This window comes from Colobus angolensis, unplaced genomic scaffold, assembly GCF_000951035.1.
Source record: "Colobus angolensis palliatus isolate OR3802 unplaced genomic scaffold, Cang.pa_1.0 Scaffold431, whole genome shotgun sequence".
NCBI lineage: Eukaryota > Metazoa > Chordata > Mammalia > Primates > Cercopithecidae > Colobus > Colobus angolensis.
Genome location: NW_012117722.1, coordinates 2,620,491 through 2,641,661, shown reverse-complemented (window position 1 = coordinate 2,641,661; position 21,171 = coordinate 2,620,491). Strand labels below are relative to the sequence as shown.

At 39.7% G+C, this 21,171-nt stretch overlaps 1 protein-coding gene across 1 annotated transcript in view; it reads left to right on the top strand.

Annotated features, from left to right (window-relative positions):
- COL19A1 (collagen, type XIX, alpha 1) overlaps positions 1-21,171 on the top strand; it is a 339,364-nt gene that overhangs the window by 19,173 nt on the left and 299,020 nt on the right. The window contains exons 3-4 of the mRNA XM_011957047.1: positions 13,802-13,876; positions 15,096-15,195. Of these exons, the coding sequence (XP_011812437.1) occupies positions 13,802-13,876; positions 15,096-15,195 (175 nt within the window). The remainder of the gene's footprint in view (positions 1-13,801; positions 13,877-15,095; positions 15,196-21,171) is intronic.

Sequence of the window (21,171 nt, the reverse complement as noted above, 5' to 3'; positions counted from 1 at the left end):
AGACTGAGTCTCGCTCTGTCACCCAAGCTGGAGTGCACTGGCACGATCTCGGCTCACTACAACCTCCGCCTCTGCCTCCCAGGTGCAAGCGATTCTCCTGCCTCAGCCTCCCAAGTAGATGGGACTACAGGAATGTGCCACCACACCTGGCTAATTTTTTGTATTTTCAGTAGAGATGGGGTTTCATCATGTTGGTCAGACTCGTCTTGAACTCCTGACCTCAAATGATCCGCCCACCTTGGCCTCCCAAAGTGCTGGGATTATAGGCATGAGCCACCACGCTGGGCCCCTTTGGCTCTTTTCAATACCCCCCACCAACTCTGTAATTTGCCCAGGTCCTTCAAGCTAAATCAGGAGGAAAGTGGGGCTGATAGTTATTAACATCTTAGTATGAATTTGTTAAAAACATTTGCATTTGCTTTTGGAAAAGATCTGTTGATTAAGGTTCTCTAAGCAGTGCATCTTTTTAAAAAGGTATAGACATTTTAAAAATAAATTTTATTGTGTATATTTGAGGTCTATAGCATATTATGGGATGGATATAATTAAATGACTATTGTAGTGAACAGAATAACATACCTATCATCTCATATAGTTACTTATTTTTGTAAGGAGTGGCTAAATCTTATTAAATGAAAATCTCAAAGGCAATACAATTTTATTGTATTTTGTTAGTCCTTATATTGCACATTCCATCTCTAGATACATTTATCCTACATATCTGCTATTTTGTATCCTTTAAAGTGTATTTCTCCATTTCCTACCCTCCTCACACCAGTGATAAATGCTGTTTTATTCTCTCTTTCTGTGTGTATTTAAGCTCTTTTTAAAAATATTCCACATGTGGGATCACACAATATTTTTTCTCCTGTGTCTGGCTTATTTCACTTAGCATACTGTCCTTAAGGTCTATCTATGCTGTGGCAAATGGAAGGATTTTCTTTTTTTTAAGGCTGAATTATATTCCATTGGATAAAATGTCTAAATGTAATAACAAAAACCATAAAACTCCCAGAAATGATCATGGGGGAATAGTTCCCCAACATTGACCTTGGCAATCATTTTTGGATATCACATGAAAATCTCAGGCTACAAAAGTGGAAGTAAATAAATGGGACTAAATCAAACTAAAACACTTATACACAGTGAAGGAAGCAATCAACAAAATGAAAAGACAACCTATGGGCTGGGAAAAAATAATTGCAAACTACTTATCTGATAGTTAATATCCAAATTTTATAAAGCATTTTTAAAACTCAGTATCAGTAAAACAAATAATCTGATTTAAAAATGGACAAAGGATTGAAATACATATTTCTACAAAAAAGAGATAAAAATGTCCAACAGGTATATGAAAAAGTGCTCAACATTACTAATCATAAAGGAAATGCAAATTAAACCATGATGAGACATTACCTCATACCTATAAGGATAGCTATTATCAAAAAGACAAGAGATAACACAAATGTGGCAAGGATGTGCAGAAAAGAGAACTCTAGCACACTGTTGGTGGGAATGTGGATTGGTTATAGCCATTATGGAAAACAGTATGGAGGTTCTGAAGAAATAAAAACCAGAACTATCATATGATCCAGCAACCCCTTTTTTGGGTCTACATCCAAAGAGATGATATCCCCACCTTGTGAAGCTATATCTGCACCCCCATATTCATTGCAGCATTATTCACAAAAGCTAAGACATAGAAACAACCTAAGTGTTCATGGATGGATGAATGGAAAAAGCAGTGCAATTTTTTTTTGTGGTGAAATTTTAGTCATTACTTTTGCAATAGTCCAGAGAGCCTTTGAAATGACACAGTGCTTTGCCTTTGTCTACTTGACATGATATTTGGATATTTGAGTCTTTTCTGTAGTCCTTCAAGGTACATGCACACTTACTCAAAAGTGTGCTTTACTTTATATTAAAGTATGTATTTTAATACTTAAAGAAATGAACATACCCACCTTGTGATAGCTATTTCCACTGCCTTGCCATTTTCGTGCAATGAATCCATAATATTCATGTATTCAGATTATTGTGCCTTAAATCTTACATCTAAATAATTAACATTTAGTTTTAACTTTTTCAGTTTTTCACCACAAAGCACATATGCTAAAGATATGAAATGGCATTTGATTTTCATAAAGACTTTTAGTGTAGACTTTCATAAATGTTGATAGAAATGTTGAATTCCATTCATTTCAAAGTCATGGTTTATTACTTTGAAATCATCATATATTCGCTAAGGCCTCAGAAGAATTTAAATAAGATATATGCTGTTTCCAACTTGGCAATAGGCCAGTATACCTTCTTCTCATTACTATCTTGAGACTTGTTTTGCTAATCACCTACTGGGGCTTCCCTACACGCATTGTGAGTAATTTAATCTTATTTATTATGGTTACATAGTCACTCATAGTCATTATAAAAATATGATAAGAATGGAATTTTTTTGAGGTTTTCAAGAGTCATTTTTAGCTTAAAATATTTTCTCACAGAGATGCTGTTTTCCTCCTTTTGTTGAGATATTACGCACACCAAAGTTGACAAATCTTAGTGCACAGTGCAGTGAATTTCTACAGATAGATTTATACCCCTGTGTAACTACTACTCAGACCTAAATATACATTCTCAAAACCCCAGAAGCCTTCTGTGTACCTGCTCCTAGCTAACATTTCACCACAAGCAGCCACTACACTGACATAGATTAGTTGTATAATCTCTAGAATTTTGTATAAATGGAATTATACAGTATGCATTAATGTTGCAGGACTTTTCCTTAGTTCAGCTAAAGATGGAGTTCTTTGTCCCATGGCCATGAAAATTCAGGCTCACAGACAATTTGAATAGTGAGTAAGACAGGGTTTTATTGAGTGAAAAGGAAGGAAACGGGGAAACAGGAACTCTCGCTAGGCCAGAGTCCCTGCTAGAGCACTTCCCACCAGGCGGATTGAATCCCAGTTTCCACACAGGAAGAAGAGGGGCTAGACTCCTCCCGCTGCAAAGGGCATGAAGTTCCCAAGGCTCCACCTCAGTGGGCAGGCTGGTTGGAGTTGCTCCAAGGATCCCATCCCACCTGGCTGTCTCATTCCCCTCTCTAAAGAAGTACATCTAATTGCTGTTAGATTAAGGATAAGGATGAAGACTGATCTTAACTGCTTCTTGCTGACAGGAGGTGCCATTCTGGGGAAACAGAAGTCGGAGTTCCCTCAGAGGCCAATGTAAGGGTTCCCAGCAGAAGGGGCCATTGTCAGAGTCTCCAGTTGCATGACCGTTTGAAGTTTGATTGCCTGAAGGCAAGAACAAACTCAGTTATCAGAAAACATGTATCAAAAAGAAAAAAGAGGAGGGATAAGGACAGCTCAAAAATTCCAAGGTCTTTTACCAATTTGCACAGGGAGAGGGAGTCCAAACACCCAACTAGCAAAAAAAACTTTACCCTTTTGCAGGCATGTTGGGCTTCTGTGTTCCCTTCCCCTGAGCCCAATCCTAAGCCAACTAGTTTAAGGTTTGGGAAATTAACTCCTTCTAGTTTGAAGGATGCATCTGAGGGGACTGTCCCATAGTACAGAGACACAATTACCTACCAGTGAAGAGAGGACAGAGGAGAAGAAAGGAAAAAAAAGAGGACACCTATAATCCCATCACTTTGGGAGGCCAAGGTGGGCGTATTGCCTGAGGGTCAGGAGTTGGAGACCAAGCTGGCCAACATAGTGAAACCCGTCTCTACTAAAAATACAAAAAAATTAGCCAGGCGTGGTGGCGGGCACCTGTAATCCCAGCTACTCAGGAGACTGAGGCAGGGGAATTTCTTGAACCAGGGAGGTGGAGGTTGCAGTGAGCTGAGATTGCACCACTGTACTCCATCCTGGGCGACAGAGTGAGACTCCATCTCAAAAAAACAAAAACAAAAAAAAACAAAAACAAAAACTAAAGCTGTGTTCCCATTTTTTCTTGTTTGTTCACACTTCCATATTAGTTTTATCATTGTCCAGTGTTACTTTACCTATTTTTTGCTAACTAGTGTTTTTTTCCCAACCTGATATACTCAATATTCTTTTATCAGATGTATTGGCAAAGTATGACATGTACAGGGGGGTTGAGGGCAACTAGTAACAAGGAAACAAAGAGACCTTCTTTTTTTAAGACGCCTTTTTTTTTTTAATGCAAAATGCCTAAAGGCTCTTGTTTTGATTAGTTTATGAAAGGAAAACAAGCCAGTTCTGTATCTATAGTATATTGTTGCTCTTTTTCTTCCCCAACTCTAACTTTGAGAAAAGAGCTGCCATGAGCTTTACTGTTTGTGAAGAAAATTATTTTTCTTAATGCATGTTGGAGAAGACTGCTAAATAGAACTTCTATCAGACTAGGCAGATTTTAATTGTGACTTTACATGTCATACTAATAATAATTTCCTGTATGATAATTCTGGAGCTATGAAGAAATAGAAAAACCAAAGCAGGAAAAAATGGACAAGTGATATGTTACAATTTCTCAGGAGACACTCCTTGCCCCTGTTCTTTTTTTATCTCACTCACTGTGTGATCTCATCCTTCCCGTGGTTTTGAGAGGCGAAGCCAGCTGGACTTCCTGGGTTGAGTGGGGACTTGGAGAACTTTTCTGTCTAGCTAAAGGATTGTAAACACACCAATCAGCACTCTGTAAAACGCGCCAATCAGCAATCTGTGTCTAGCTAAGGATTGTAAATGTACCAATCAGCCCTCTGTAAAAATGCACCAGTCAGTGTTCTGTGTCTAGCTAAAGGACTGTAAGTGCACCAATCAGCTCTCTGTAAAACGCACCCATCAGTGCTCTGTGTCTAGCTAAAGGATTGTAAATGCACCAATTAGCACTCTGTAAAGTGGATCAATCAGCATTTTGTAAAATGGACCAATCAGCACTCTGTAAAATGGACCAATCAGCAGGACACGGATGGGGACAAATAAGGAAATAAAAGCTGGCCACCCCAGCCCACAGCAGCAATCTGCTCGGGTCCCCTTCCATGCTGTGGAAGCTTTGTTCTTTCACTCTTCACAATAAATCTCACTGCTGCTCACTCTTTGAGTCCACACCACCTTTAAGAGGTGTAACACTCGCCGTGAAGGTCTGCAGCTTCATTCTTGAAGTCAGCGAGACCATGAACCCACCAGAAGGAATAAACTCCGGACACATCAGAAGAAACAAACTCTGGACACACCATCTTTAAGAGCTGTAGCACTAACCGCAAAGGTCTGCAACTTCATTCTTGAAGTCAGCGAGACCAAGAACCCACCAGAAGGAACCAACTCCAGACACGGGATTTATATGTCAGTCACTCCAGAATGTACCTCACAGGCCTCCCCTCTCTTTTGAATTCCATTTCCAAGTGTCTATTCGATAACTCCATTGTTTGACTTTCTTAATGGCATGTCAGATTTAACATTTCTAATTTCTCCTCTTCCCCACTACAAATTAACTTACTCCTTGCCAAGTTTTCTTTTATTTTTCTAGTGGGATTTGTTTCAGTCAATTAATCTCCCTCTTCCCAAATTCAATCCCTTATCATCTCCTGTTGGTTCTTGTATCTCTCAATTCCTTCCCATGAAATTGAAGATGTTTTCCATTTTCAGTGTCATCTCTAGTCCAAGCTACCATCATATCTGGCCTCACAGAGTGTGGCCATTTGACTAAGTTTACCAGGTAAAATACAGGATGCCAAGAGTATAAGTATGTTCCAAATATTGCATGGGACATACTTGCACTAAAAATATTTTTATTTATCTGATATTCACATGTAACTGGGGATCCTATATTTTATTAGCTATGTTTGGTAATTTTATATATGTGAGAGAGAAGAGATTATTTTATTACACAGAGTGGTCAGGGAAGGCTGCCTTCCAACCTCAATGGGCAGACTGGTTGGAGTTTCTCCAAGGATCCCCTCCCACCTGACTGTCTCATTCCTCCCTCTAAAGTACATCTAATTGCTGTTAGATTAAGGATAAGGACAAAAACCGATCTTAACTTCTTCCTGCTGACAGGGGATGCTATTTTGGGGAAACGGAAGTCAGAATTCCCTCAGAGGCCAATGTAAGTGTTCCCAGCAGAAGAGGCCATTGTCAGAGGCTCCAGTTGCATGACCGTTTGGAGTTTGGTTGCCTGAAGGCAAGAATAGACAAACCCTGTTACTAGAAAATGTGTATCAAAATGAAACAGGAGGGATAAGGACAGCTCAAAAATTCCAAGGCCTTTTACCAGTTTGCACAGGGAGAGGGAGGCCAAACACCCAACTAGCAAAAAAAAAAACTTTACCCTTTTGCTAGCATGTTGGGCTTCTGTGTTCCCTTTCCCTGAGCCCAATCCTAAGCCAACTAGTTTAAGGTTTGGGAAATTAACTCTTTCTAGTTTGAAGGATGCATCTGAGGGGACTGTCCCATAGTACAGAGACACAATTACCTATCAGTGAAGAGAGGATAGAGGAGAAGAAAGGAAAAAAAGAGGGCACCTTTTAAAGGAGTCCCAGGGATTCAGGATGCATTTGAAAGGAGTACAGACTAAAGATGAATGGCTACCCATCTAGAACGAGGGGAGGGGAGCAGGCATGCCTGGTTTTCTTCTCTTTCTAGCAGGTACCCGGAGTACATGAGGGAGAGAGGGAAGAATGTCCTCTTTCCCTCTTCCATCCTTGCATCCCTGAGTCAGAGTGACCTTGGCAGGTGCCGCCATGAGTACCAAAGTGGCTTTCACCCATGAAACAGGGGGGCCTAGAGAATAGGAATTATCCACTCTCACCTATGCCTCTATCCCCCCAACTGTCAGTAGCTTTGGAGTTCCCTACACCTCATTTATGCCATGAGTATTAATGTGACCTTTATCCATGAAACAGGAAGCTTGGGGTTGGCTTAATCAGCCACACACGCTCATCTGTGCTGTACCTTTTGACTTCCATTATTCTCTGCCTCTGGATCCCTCAGATCCATTTTTCTATCCTAGAGCTTTGACCCAAAGCTTAGAATTGAGTCTGGGACAAAAATTTGTCTTGAGGGGGCTGCATGGACTCCTTATCATAAGCCGAATGCTAAGTTAAAACTGTGGAACTGAGTCCTCCTCCAACAAGGGAGGGAAAGGATGTCTTGTGAGACACCCAGATAACTGGTAGCTATAGTTATGCTTGCTAAGATTTGGGTGCATGGTAATTGGCTTTGGTTAGCTTTCTTGGTCTTACTTTCCCAAAAAGGAAATCTCCAAGTGATGGGTATCTTATTTATTCCAATTGCCAGGCAGGATTTGCAGGATAATTGCTCAGAACTAGAATATTGATCCAGATTTCTACATTACCCATACCTTTTGTTCTTTCTGAGCTGCAGCTGGAGACTGCTGGTTGGTTCACAGGAACAAGCAGGGTTAGCCTAAAATGTAAACAAAAACTTCAAAACAAGTAGTGAGCTTAGAATTTAATGACAAATATATGACACGTTTTGAAACATGATTTCTGTCTCTCCAGTCCTCATTTTTGTTAAAAAACAAATCATCATAGGACTGAGTGGTTTGCAAAATAGACTTTAGCTTTATACTTGGCCTGATTATTTGCAAAAAAAATACAGCAAGAATAGTTATTTTTACAAAGGTTTTTTGGATTAGCTTTGGTGGACCTCTGTTCCCCAAGGAATCTCAGATAAGACCTTTTAAAGCTGAGCCCAACCATGGGATTATTCTCAAATACCTGTGAGTTGAGTGATCCTCTCCTCTTAAGGTCCCATAATAAACTTGGAGCTCCTAGATCTGTTAGATAGTGACATTCTTTACTGACCACAGGTCATGAACCCTGTACAGGAACTGTGTAGACAAGGGTATGAGGCAACTGGACTTCTATCATCCCTGCAAGTTGAGACTGACTCCTTAAAGGTAAGCATACCCTTCCAGTCAAAGCCTTGGTAAAACAACCACTTTCTCCCATTGTGTCCTGCTGCAAAAGAAAAATGGATTCTTCTTCCACGGATGCAAATGGCTATATTGCCATAAGTTGAGAATACTCACAGAGAGTTTCCAAATTCTAGAGGAACCAGGCAGAGAGAAAAAAACATGTTCCAAAGTTTGTTTATAGGAGTATCCCTTACTCAATTATTAAAGGTTGTAAATAGTTCAAAGTAAGTTTCCTCGACTATGAAAACCCAAGCAAGAATCAGCAATATTCCAACCAAAAGTCAAAAAAGTTGCTTCAGCTTTATGAGCTCAGTCCATTTAGTTAACTCTTGTTTTGCTTGATATTTGTGAAGTTTCAGCTCTTCATGAGTCCTGTACTGTTTTCCCTTATTACAATGTTACAGTTTTCAAAGTTATCATAAGCCTATATTTCAGAGCACCTGTTACAGTTCTATAGCTTATTAGAAACCATCTTTTGAAAAGGATTAAAACAAGACAACAATTGTCTGTCAATAGCAAAATGTCCAGGGTAGTTACAGTTAGCACAACTGACAAAAAAAGTTTGGTTATCTCCCTAATGGTTTACAGTAACTTAAAATAGCAACTGAGGACTAAGCTCTGATTTTTATCTTGCCCAAATTCCTTTCTAAGGGGTCTGGGGAGTCATGCCCTACAAACCGTAATTTCTCATTGGATGGGTTTTATTTAACCCTGTATATTGTGACTTACTTTCCAATTTGACTCTGACATAACAAGGAAGAAAATCACAATGTTTTACCCCAAGTATATTTCCTTGCCATACCTTAAAATTGTCCTGCAAAATCTCTTGTGGGAAAAGTCCACATTCTGGCTGGGCGCGGTGGCTCACACCTGTAATCCCAGCACTTGGAAGGCCAAGGCGGGTGGATCACGAGGTCAGGAGATCAAGACCATCCTAGATAACGCAGTGAAACTCTATCTCTACTAAAAATACAAAAAATCAGCTGGGCGTGGTGGCGGGTGACTAGTCCCAGCTACTCGGGAGGCTGAGGCAGGAGAATGGTGTGAACCTGGGAGGCGTAGCTTGCAGTGAGCCAAGGTTGCACCATTGCACTCCAGCCTGGGTGACAGAGCAAGACTCCATCTCAAAAAAAAAAAAAAAAAAGTCCACATTCTCTAGAAATATAGAAAATCTCCTTTCCCCTTTGTTTTCTTTCCTTTGTTTCCAGATCCAAGAGATAATCAACTAACAGTCAGGTACCCTTTTAGGTCTGATAAACATTTTACAAGTCTGCTATCTGAGAGATTCCTCTGCACAATAAATCTTGGTCTCCACAGTCCTTTATCTTAGCCTGAACATTCCTTTCCATTGATCTCAGGTCTTCAGATAAACTCAACTAATTGTTAGCCAGAAAATGTTTAAATTTACCCATAGTCTGGAAGCACTGCCCCCCTGCCCCCACTTTAAGTTGTCCCACCTTTCTGAACCAAATCAATGTATTTCTTAAATATATTTGATTGATGTCTGATGCCTCTCTAAAAATATATAAAACCAAGCTGTACCCCTACCACCTTGGGCATATGTTCTCAGGACCTACTGAGGGCTGTGTCACAGGCCATGGTCACTCATATTTGACTCAGAATAAATCTCTGAAAATATTTCATGGAATTTGACTCTTCATAGACAGTAGTTTCGATTATGTGTTATAATAGTAATTCCTAGCATTTTTAACTTTAAGATAAAACTTGGTAAGTTGCTTTGTGTGCTAACTGCAGCCAACGTTTGCTTTCTTAATTAAGGGCCTGGTTATTCCATATGTCCCCAGGCCTTACCAATTGTGAAGCCAGCAAGTCAAATAGTTCTCAAAACCCAAAAAACAGTTTGTAACCTTAAAACACTTAGCAAACTTTGCATCTGATCTGCAGTTTACCAATAATCTTTAAGGCTTTTATTTCTCAAAGATTAAAGTTATGTGAACTGAAAGGTACCACAGATTTTATATTCCCTTTAAAAAATATTTGTTCCAAGCGCTTGTCTTTCTTTAGGCCAAATTAGTTAGAAAGCTTTTGAAAGACATTACACACAGTACACAGACATGCAGAAGAAAACCCAGTCGCTGGGTGGAGTCTTTTAAAGGACAGGCATGGGAAAACATGCAGATATCAAACAGGAAAGAAACTTATTCCCTAAGGCAGGATTGCTAAACAAAGCCTTGCCAAGCAGTTACAGGCCATGCCCTCAGGATGTAAAACAAGATGGAGGCTTGCAGCACAAACCATACAGACTTGCAAAGCACACCAGATTGGCCACAGCCCAAGACTAGCCCCACAAATCCTTTTTCACAATTAAGCTTTACAGAAAAAATGAACAGTGATTGTTAGGAGATCTGGCCTAGCAAAGGGGGAAAATATTTTTAAGGCTTAACTGCTGATGGAGTGGAGAGGAGGAAAGAAAAAAAATTTTTTAATGCTTGAGGAAGAACCTCTTATTCTTATGCAACTGATTCCTCCACCAGGGAGAAAAGATTAAGCTTAATTACTGTCCAATAGAGTTAAACCTGTTAGCCAGGGAAGAGGAAGGCTGTGGCGGCACTCTGTGGCTGGGACCAGTCAGCTGGTTGTGGGGGACTTTTGAGCCACGCGTCCTAGCCCTGCGCAGGGAGTGGAGATCAGCTTGGAGCTGCTGCTTACCAGTCTGTCCTGAAAAAGGAAGAAAAAGGTCACGAAAATTCTCCCAACCCCAGGGAGCGACTGTGGGTGGTGGTGAGGTTTCCCATAAGCTCAGAAGTCCAAGGATGAAGAGGCTTAGAAGCCACAGTGAGAGGTTTTGTGTTCTCATTTCCCTCACCACTTCTTGAGCCTCCGCATTGCACACTGAAAATGTTGCAGGACTTTTCCTTAGTGCAGCTAAAGATGGTGTTCTTTGTCCCACGCCCACGAAAATTCAGGCTTGCAGACAATTTGAATGGTGAATAAAACAGGATTTTATTGGGTGAAAAGGAAGGAAAGGGGGAAAGAGGGACTCCCTAGGCCAGAGTCCCTGCTAGAGCACTTCCCTCCAGACTGTTCAAATCCCAGATTCCACACAGGAAGAGGAAGGGCCAGGCTCCTCCCCACTACAAAGGGTGTGAACTTCCCAAGGCTCCCCCTCGGTGGAAGGGCTGGTTGGAGTTTCTCCAGAGACCCCGTCCCACTTGACTGTCTCATTAATATTTTTTGAGTGAATGATATTTTTCTGTTTAATATTATTTCTGTGAGATTTATCTAGTTGTTACATGTGTCAATAGTTTATTCCTTTTAATTGCTATACAGTTTTTCATTGTATATGCCACAATTTAATTATCTTGCTCCTTCTTGTTGATAAACATTTGGGTTGTTTCCGGTTTTAGACTATCATGAGTAACGCTGCCATTAATATTCTTGTCTAAAAGGGCCATTTACACTCAATTTTTTGGCACTCCTTTCTCTTGGTTCCTTGAATTTTCAGGTCATACAGTTCATATATATTTAGCTTTAGTAAATACTGCCAAATGGTTTTCTAAAGTGTACTAATTTTCACTCCTACAAGCAATGTAGAATAGTTTTTGTTGTTCCATATCCTCATCAACACTTGTCATCCTCAGTGCTTTAATTTTAGCCATTTAGTGGTATCTCCCTGTGGTTTCACTTTGCATTTCCCTGATAACTAATGATGTTGAGCACCTTCTCATATGTGGGTTGAACATTTGGATATTCTCTTTTTTGAAGTGTTTAAATATTTTTGCACATTTTTAGAATAAGATTTTCAATCTTTTTTTGTTATTGATTCGTGAGAGTTCATTGTATATTCTAGAAATGATACTTTATTGCATATTTGGACTGGAGGTACCTTCTCCTAATTTATGGCTTGACTTTTTACTCTTTTAGTGTTGTCTTTTGAGTAAAGATTTTAATTTTAATGAAGTTCAACTTAGCAATCTTTTCTTTTGTGATTAATGGTTTCTGTGTTCTTTTTAAGACATCTTTGCTATCCCGGGTTCATGAAGACTTTGTTGTCTTGTAGATGTTTTACTGTTTTACCTTTCATATTTATTTCTATGATTATCTTTAGTTAGTTTTTGTGCATGGTGTGAAGTAAGTTTCAACATTCAGTGTTTTTCTACATGGATATTCTATTGACCCAGCACTGTTTAGCAAAACAACCATCCATTTCCCCCTGAATCGAGTGGCTTTTCTGTGGTAAATAAGGAGACCATATGTTTTGGGTTATGTTTGCTTTTTTCTGTATGTGTATCAACACCACATTATAAAAAAAAAATTATATCTGATAGCTTAAAGCTCTCTAGCTTATTCTCCTTTAATTTTGCTTTTTACTATTTTAGCTTTTTTTCTGTAGTTTCATATAAATTTGAGAATCAGCTTGTCAGTTTTACACATAGACACACACACACACACACACACACCATACTGTTGGGATTTTAATTGGCATTGCTCTGAATCTAGAGATAAAAACCGAGAACTAACATTTTAACAATTTTAAGTCTTGCATTCTAAGTATTTTGTTTATCCCTTCAGTTATTTAGGTCTTTAATTTCTGTCAGCCATGTTTTGTAGATTTTAGTGGTCAGATCTTGGATGAGGTGTTTGGGTTTTATAAAAATGACTATTAATCCGAATCATTAATTGGTAATATTTACAAAATCTCTAGTAATTTTACTATTATGTAGAGCCTGCAATTGTATTAAGATCTCTGAGATAGCAATTTTCCATATTAGCTAAGTAATATCTATAAGTACTCCGTACTATAATTTCACTTACTTTACAAATTGTGTTCAACATGTTTTTTGTAGTATATTTGCTACTTATTTTAAAATTTGATTAAGTGGTAGCGTTATTTAGAATCTGATTTATTTTCTGGTTAAATATATTAAGATGATACCCTGTGACCGCGCCTGAGATCTGTGATATATTTGTTAAATGAAGGGGGAACTGGTGAGTTGGCAATTTCAATTTGGTTTTAAGTAGTTTATCTCCTCTCTATATTAAAAACTTCTAAGTTATTAAACCCAAACATCAATTTTAGACATAGAGAATTAAAGTTGTGATTACATGATACCAAAATATTTAATCAATTTAGTTTAAAACGTTAAACTAATGGTCTTAACTGTCCAGTTGTACAGTTATCTTGGCATAATTCAAAAATTGGCTATAATTTTGTCTGAATTAACCGAATTAGCCTGATTCAATTTAAACATATCCTAAGATGTTGAAAAACTGGTGTGTGCATATCCATTACTGTATTAGTGTGTAGTGGTAGTATTAAACGTGTACATTCACTGAGTTGGGACTATCTTTTATTTCTTTGAATATCACTAAGTGCCGTAGCACATAGGTAAACTCTCTCATTTATTTTATTTCTTTTTTTTTTAATTATAGGCCACTTTTGTATGGTAGAGATCTTTGCTTTTTAAATTTTATTTTAGCAACTTCCATATATGTTCCCTTTAGTTTTTGAAGTTTAATATCACCCAACACCAAAACTTGAATTAAAGTTGTGATAAAATATACTAGTAGTTCACTTGTTTTACTGTTTTACTTTGAATACAAAAGTTTAATGATGTTAAAACTAGCTTATTTCCAAATGTCAAGGATACATAAAGTGTTCAAATAATAGTTATAATAATAATGGCTAACACTAACATATATTCACTGTGAACCAAGCAGTGTTCTTAGCACTCTACATAAATAACCACAGGTAACCCTCACAAAAACACTGAGGTGGGTAATGTTCTTATCCTCATTTTACAGAAATTTAATAAATGGTTTAATTTATTTCCATTTTATCTTAAGTTTCTGATTGTACTGTGTAATTAAAATTCATTTGAAGAATTTGATAGAAAACATAATGCAAATCTTCTATGCTTTTTGTCTTTTTAAATAGAAGAGTCATGCCCTATCCTGAGAATAGAGGGACATCAGCTGACCTATGACAACATAAACAAAGTTAAAGTTTCAGGTAAGCAATATAATCCTTTGCAAAGTAATATTTTATGTAAAATTATCACCAAATGCTAGATATGGAATACATTATAGGTGAATCTTTGATACTGCAATTTAAGATCATAGCATTAACATAAACATTTTAAGAATTCTTTTTAATTTTTTTTTTTACAGTCTCACTGTCACTCATGCTGGAGTGCAGTGGTGCAATCTCAGCTCACTGCAACCTCCGCCTCCTGGGTTCAAGCAATTCTCCTGCCTCAGCCTCCCAAGTGGCTGGGACTACAGGCACATGGCTAATTTTTGTATTTTTAGTAGAGATGGGGTTTCACCACAGTGGCCAGGCTGGTCTCGAACTCCTAGTCTCAAGTGATCCATCTGCCTTGGCCTCCCACAGTGCTGGGATTGCAAGCGTGAACCACCACGCCCAGCCCATAAAAATTTAAGGTAGATGATGTAGAAAAAGTTCTGAGAGCAGGGTTCTATATGTTTAATCTGTGATCAACAATACCTCAACTTCTTGGAGAAAAAAAAAATTATTTAAAATTATACAAGTTGTGACAATTGTAGAAATTTTGGAAGAAGAAAAAAAATTGTGAGAAGGAAGATGTCACTACCCAGATAAAGACAAGATTATCATTTTGGTAATCCTTCTTATCTTTCCTTTTGGTAATCTTTCTTATCTTTCTTTCTCCTTCTTTTCCTCCTCCTCCTCTTTCTCTCCCATGTAAATGCTAATGAGCATGTGACATACAAACACGTATAATTCTTACATTACATTCATGTGTAAGCATTTCCTCTCATCAATATACATTTCTTTAAAGCATAATTTTGTAAAAGATTGCTTAGATTTAAACTGAATGGCTGTACTATTTTTAATCTAATTTTCTTACTTTAGACATCAGAGCTGCTGCAGTGAGTTACTCTAATTTTTACTTAAGATAATTCCTAGGTCAAAGGAAATTAAAATTGAATTTTTTTGAAATATATTCATGAAATTTTTTCTAGAAAAATGGCTACACGTTTTATATGCAAAGTGAATTTCATTCTCTTTTACACTAAAGGGAGAAAAATAAAATCAAGAAATTTAGCTGATCCCAAGCAGCAAGATTTTGTTTGAAGTAGATCAATTAATAGATAAGGGCAACACAAAATTCTGTTTAGAAATCAACATTTGTATTAGTTTATTAAATTTAATAAAACTGCTGTATTGAATCATTTGTTGCATTTGACAGGTTTTGATCTAGGAGAGAGCTTTTCTCTAAGACGTGCATTTTGTGAAAGTGATAAAACCTGTTTCAAATTGGGAAGTGCACTTCTTATTAGAGACACTATGTAAGTAAAAAATTATTTTCTGTATGTTTAATAATACTTCATAAATTATTTTCTAAGGAGATTTCAAATAATTTGTTTTAAAAATACAGTTTTTCAATAGCATCATCCTCACTGGAATGCGGTGGTAAATGTGTTGTTAATGTATTTGTTGTTTATAAAAATCATTGCAATCTAATCTTTGCTCTACAGTGTAAATATCATTTATATGTACAGAAAAAAAGGCACGATCATTAGAGAATAGTAATTAAACCCATTTCTGAAGAAATATTGTTTATGTTTAAAGTAGACATAATCAATATTAGATTTTTCAATGTAAACATTAAAATATAAGGCATTATATAGATTCAGAGCCAAAAGACTGATATTTATTGTATAAATTTTTAGATTTTCTATGCTTCTTAAGTTAAAATAAAATAATTTAGCTCTTAGGTGTTCATCTCATCTATTGTATAGAGTACATAGTAAATAAAAAGCTGTTTTTGTGCTTTTATTTTTGGTCTTGATACTCATTTAATTTTAAAATAGATTTACCAAAGTTTTCCCTTATTTTTTCTTTCTTTTTTCTACAGATACACTTAGAGTTAAAAAAAAAAAAATCACTTTCCATTCAAATAGTGACAATTGGTCAGCAACCATACAGGGCAACAGTGATTTCCCACATAGTTGACATATGGTCAGGATAATTATTCCTGGAGTCCAAGATGAATGTTTTCATGTATGAATATGCTGCAACAAAGACCCATCAAAATTCTACTTAATATGCAACACATATGTTTTTGTGTGAAAATATGTATTTATGTTCTCACTTCCTGGATGGTAGCCTAATATTTAAGACAGACAAGATTGTGGAGAACATCAAAATTTGAATTCTTTTTTTTTTTTTTTCCCCCCGAGACGGAGTCTCGCCCTGTCCCCCAGGCTGGAGTGCAGTGGCCGGATCTCAGCTCACTGCAAGCTCTGCCTCCCGGGTTTACGCCATTCTCCTGCCTCAGCCTCCCGAGTAGCTGGGACTACAGGTGCCCACCACCTCGCCTGGCTAGTATTTTGTATTTTTCTGTAGAGACGGGGTTTCACTGTGTTACCCAGGATGGTCTCGATCTCCTGATCTCGTGATCCTCCCGTCTGGGCCTCCCAAAGTGCTGGGATTACAGGCGTGAGCCACCGCGCCTGGCCAAAATTTGAATTCTTAAAGGGAAAAAGCATTAATCATCTCATTGCCCTTCCTCAGATGTTCTGGGTAAATGAGGTTCATAACCTACACTTTTTCCTTGAGAAAAGTTTCTTTTAAACCTATTTTGTGATACTTTTGGTAATTTTCATTTAACGACTGAAATGGTTCCTTAAAAGTAAACTACTCAATACTTGGTAAGAAACAAGAATATTAAGGAAGGAAGGAATTTCAAATCAGGGGATATAATGAGTGATTGTTAGGTGGGACACTTCAGCAGATGTAACTGTACCGACTTGTGCTACAGCGGCCGCTGTTCAGGTGGTCTCATAAGCAGGCATTAAACTCTCAGGGCACAGCAGTTCCATGCTTAGGTATGCATATGCCATAAAGGAAAGATGAAAAGCGCAATATTTCTTACCTGTATATATTTAGATGTTTCTTAACTAGTAGTAGATAACTTTAATTAGTAAATTTAAGAAAGGTAATACATTCTGTTTAAAAATTAAGATGCATTTTCTCTCCCCACCTTCTTTCGGATTTAAACCCCTGTAATTCTGGCCAGATGGCAAAAGGATTGGAGTGAAACCTTTTAAAAGTGGCTGGACTGCATGTGAGAAGACTTAGCTAATTTTAAGTAGCTACATTGGAAAACTTGCTGCCACATTTAGACAATGCTATTTCTTTTTGAATTCATGTGATTATAAATATTAGGCATGACTTGGAATTTGTTTTCTGAATTTTGGGTTCTAAATCCCTGCCCAATCCATGGGTAATGAATGTAAGTGAATTCTCTGGTTCTGTGGAGCAGAACCCTGGTACCTCCACTATAGGAAACTGGGGGGGATCTGGCTGAGCTGCCCAGCGAGTGTCAAGTAGCTTGGCTCATTTCCACTTGCATTTCACTTGTTGAGTCAAGTATGCTAGGATGCTTCTCTTGCATGATGCCATTTTGATTTTTCAATGAGGCTGGAGTAAAGTTGCAGCTATTTATATATTTGTAAATAAGCTGCTTTGCAGAGTCAGCATGGAAAAAGGCAGATACTATTTTATATGGAAAATGTGGATGCTTTCTGTGCCTGAGCTTGCTTTTATTGTTCTGGCATAGCTCAGGTGAGATTCATGAAAGGAGAGACCTAATAAGTATGTTGGTCTGATACCTGTTAGGCATATTCAATGCCTTGGGCCTTGCTTAATGTAAAACTCCCAAAGACTGCTTTTGCAGGGGCCTTCCAGATAGACATCTGTCAGGTCCACGACACAGGTACTAACAAGGGTAAATCGTGAGTCTCAGGCAAAATTCAAGTCACCTTTTATCTCTGGATAACAATGCAGTAACCAAGGGCTTCTGCCCTGGGCAATGGTATCACACCTTATCAGTTGCCCATGGTTCTTTTGTGTCCTGAACCCATGCTAAAGTTATAGGGAAGCTTATGAGAGGTCACACAGACAGCATATATGTTCCCTGGAGGATGGTCCCTTCCCCGGCCATTCCCCTGCCAACGGTTAATTGTGGAGGCCACATTCTAAATATCCAAGGAGTAACTTGTAAATTACACTGCAGACTCTCCCCACAGGGGGCCACAATAACCAACCATCTGCAGTGAGGGGCTTGGAGGGTCCATGGCCAACACCAGGTTTTTTTGTTGTCATTTCCATACCTTTAGGGGTGTTGGGGCAGGCAATAACAGATTACTGTTCATCCCTTTACCTGGTTGTAGAAGGTCATCCTTCCTCTCATAGATCTGGCCACGTGGCCTGGCCCTACATGGGTCAGTGACTAACTAGCTAATTCTGTAACTTTCAGGTAATGAACCACAAGGTTAAGCCTTGATAAACTGCCAGCATCAGTGCAGATTACCACAGGTGTCACCTCCTTGGTGATCACTATCTACACTGCCTTGAGTTCAATTTATGAACTACTTTATCTATACCTGGTTTTAAACCATATGGTGTCAGTGTTAGGCTAGACTGCAGCAGCAATCAAGACAGCAGCAGTCCTCTGACTAGACCTATCTGTATACCATGCCCCATCAGGAATGGCGGGAGTGCCTCAGGCTCCATGGCCTTATCTTGCATTAGGACGATAGGCTTCAAGACTTCTTGTAAATCTGCTGCTAAGGGACTTGTACTCAGCATACTTCACTGCTGCAAGTAGGGGCCCCACTTCGCTAAAGTGGATGTCTGCACCTTCCCTATCCAGGGGTTCGTTACCCATGAGTGTACCTACCACGCTGTTGGGTACACTCTGCATGATGACTACAGCCTATTCTGCCATGCTTTTGTGAGCCTGAAGGGCAGCATATGCACTTACTAACTGCTTCCCAGTCCGGGGAGTTGTTATCCGTGAATGCACCCATCCTGCTATTACTAACTGCTTTTCTATCAAGGAATACCAGAGCTCAGCTCCCTTCCAGAGTTGGGACCAAAAGCCTACTGGCATTCTCAGGTGCCCCGTGCACTGCCATAGGCCCTAACTGAAACTCTCTGTGGTCACATGCACATCTAGCTTAAATAGGCACCTCTGGTCAATTACCTGTAGGGCTTGTGCCTGCTAACTAGTCTGTTTGGCTACCAGAAAGACTGTCTCAGCAACATCATCCCAATCCTAGGCAAGAGGAGCGTTGCCTCTTCTAAACCTGCAAGAGAATCAGAGGTTAACATAACATCATTAATAAGATCATGACACGTGGTGGGGCTATGCATATAGCCCTGCAGCAACACTGTGAAAGTCCATTGTCAACCTCCCAAGAAGGCGAACTGACAGCCTTCTGCCTCCCCGAGGGCTGCCATAGCAGTAGTCACTTCACGTAGGCAGCACCCTACATATGGGGTGAGAACAGCAGCTAGAGAGCCAAAAGCACTCGTGGGCACTGAGCCCAGCACAAGATCCCTCATGTGGGAGGGAAAGCGTTCATCATCTGGCCCCCAGGTATTCAAGTCAAACGGTCTGCTCTATACCCATCTTCCAGAGTATTTGCACGAAATGAGTATATGATCATTTACTCATAGTTTCTAGTATCTCTCCAGCATCATTCCAAACAGTCCGTATGGCTGCCATTAGCCACTCAATTAATATGTGTTCACCATGCCCTTGTGCCAACCATCGGCACAGCTACAGCCACTGACGAAGGGAGGGGTGAGTTGTGATAAAAGCCTAGCTTTTCCATCTCGGAGGTGGAGCAAGAAATGCTGCCAGCCCCCTTGTGCCAAAGATGGAGTAGCCAGGCAGGGAGGGGCACTGGGTGCTGTTGACATTGTTTACCTGACTCTCACAACTCAGTGGGTGTATAAGCACTATAAGAGGTGTGTTCTACCACTGTGGGGGGCCCCAGGCCTCTCCACTGGGTTCCCATCGGATGGTCACGTTGTACCTTCTGACAGATCATAGGGTGAGCCCGCAGTGGTGGAGCCCCCTCCTCCTCAGGATCAGACTAAATGGGACTGTCCAGCCTGGAGGATGGGCTCAAGGTCACACTAACAGCTGTTGCTAACTCCTGTTCTAGGCTGTTTATCTGGGCTTCCAAGTGCCCTGCTTGCACCTGGATGTCCCTCACCCCCAGGTTTTGCTTCAAGCTATGCATTTGGGTCCCCAGGCACATGGCTTGCACTGGGAGGTCCCTTACCTGTGGGACTGAGCATGTATTTCACACAGTGCAGTCAGAAATGCCTATCCAACTCTGCTGGTGAAGGTGCGTTCCTTCTCGGTGCTGCGTGCTTCCAGCTGCCTCGGTGCTTTCTCCACACTCGCAGGAGACCCATCAACTGCCTCCCACATTTCCACTGGGGTCCATCTAGGCAGCACCACTGACACCAGGTACCACAGCCCATGCTGCAGCCACATAGCCAACCCGGGAGCCTTCAGGGGCCAAAGACCCACTCACCGTATCCTGCCAACTATGCCAATTGTCAGGTCTATGACTATGCCAAATGTTATGCTGGGGTCAGGTTCCAGCTCATGCTGAGGTCTGAAGGGAGTGGGTGGGTGAGCAGAGAGCTAAAAGAACACTTGGAGGGCTGTAGGCAGGTGAAAGGTAGTTTTATTCAGCAGCTCTCTCATCAGCAGCTTACACACACTAGGTCTCCCGTACTGTTCACCTTGTCTTGGCTGCTTCATCCAGTGGCTCCCACACACAGCTGCATGGACAGCTCTCCCTTCAGGGTCAGCAGCTTAACTCTTTCCCTGGGCATGAGTGAGCTGAGCTGTGTCCTGGCTCCCTGCTGTTCATCTGCAAAGATGGACAGCTTTGACTCTCTCTTTCTCTGGGTGCAAGTGCACTTGTACAGTGTCAGCAGGGCAATTATACCTTTCACAGACAATAGTGGTGTAGGGCCAAGGGATGGCCTTCCCATGTTATGGCTACTTGGCTGTGATAACAAGTGGAGTTATATGCCTATGCTCTAAACTCACTGAGTCACTCTGGATGTTTACCTTGGTCTATCCTTCACGAAAGCACAGCCATGTTCCTTACAACATCATTGTACACTTAGAGGTGGCACAGGCTCAAGGGACGTTTGAGGGGCTTTATGAGTTTTGTTGGCTTTAAATTCATGACCATTTCTTCAGTATTCATGGGATAGCAAATGTTAAGTATTTGGGGGCTTTAAAAGATTCTGGGTGGCATGCTACCTAGTTCTCTAGAGTTATTTTTTTAGAGGAAATTTTCTTGGCTTCTTATATCTACAAGTATCCCTAGTTCTTTAAAAGAGATGACTCATTATTTTTATGCATATTGAGAGCTATAGCAAAGAAGGTTATACTTTGATTATTTTAAAATTGTGTTTTGGCAGTTATCAGGGGAAATTGG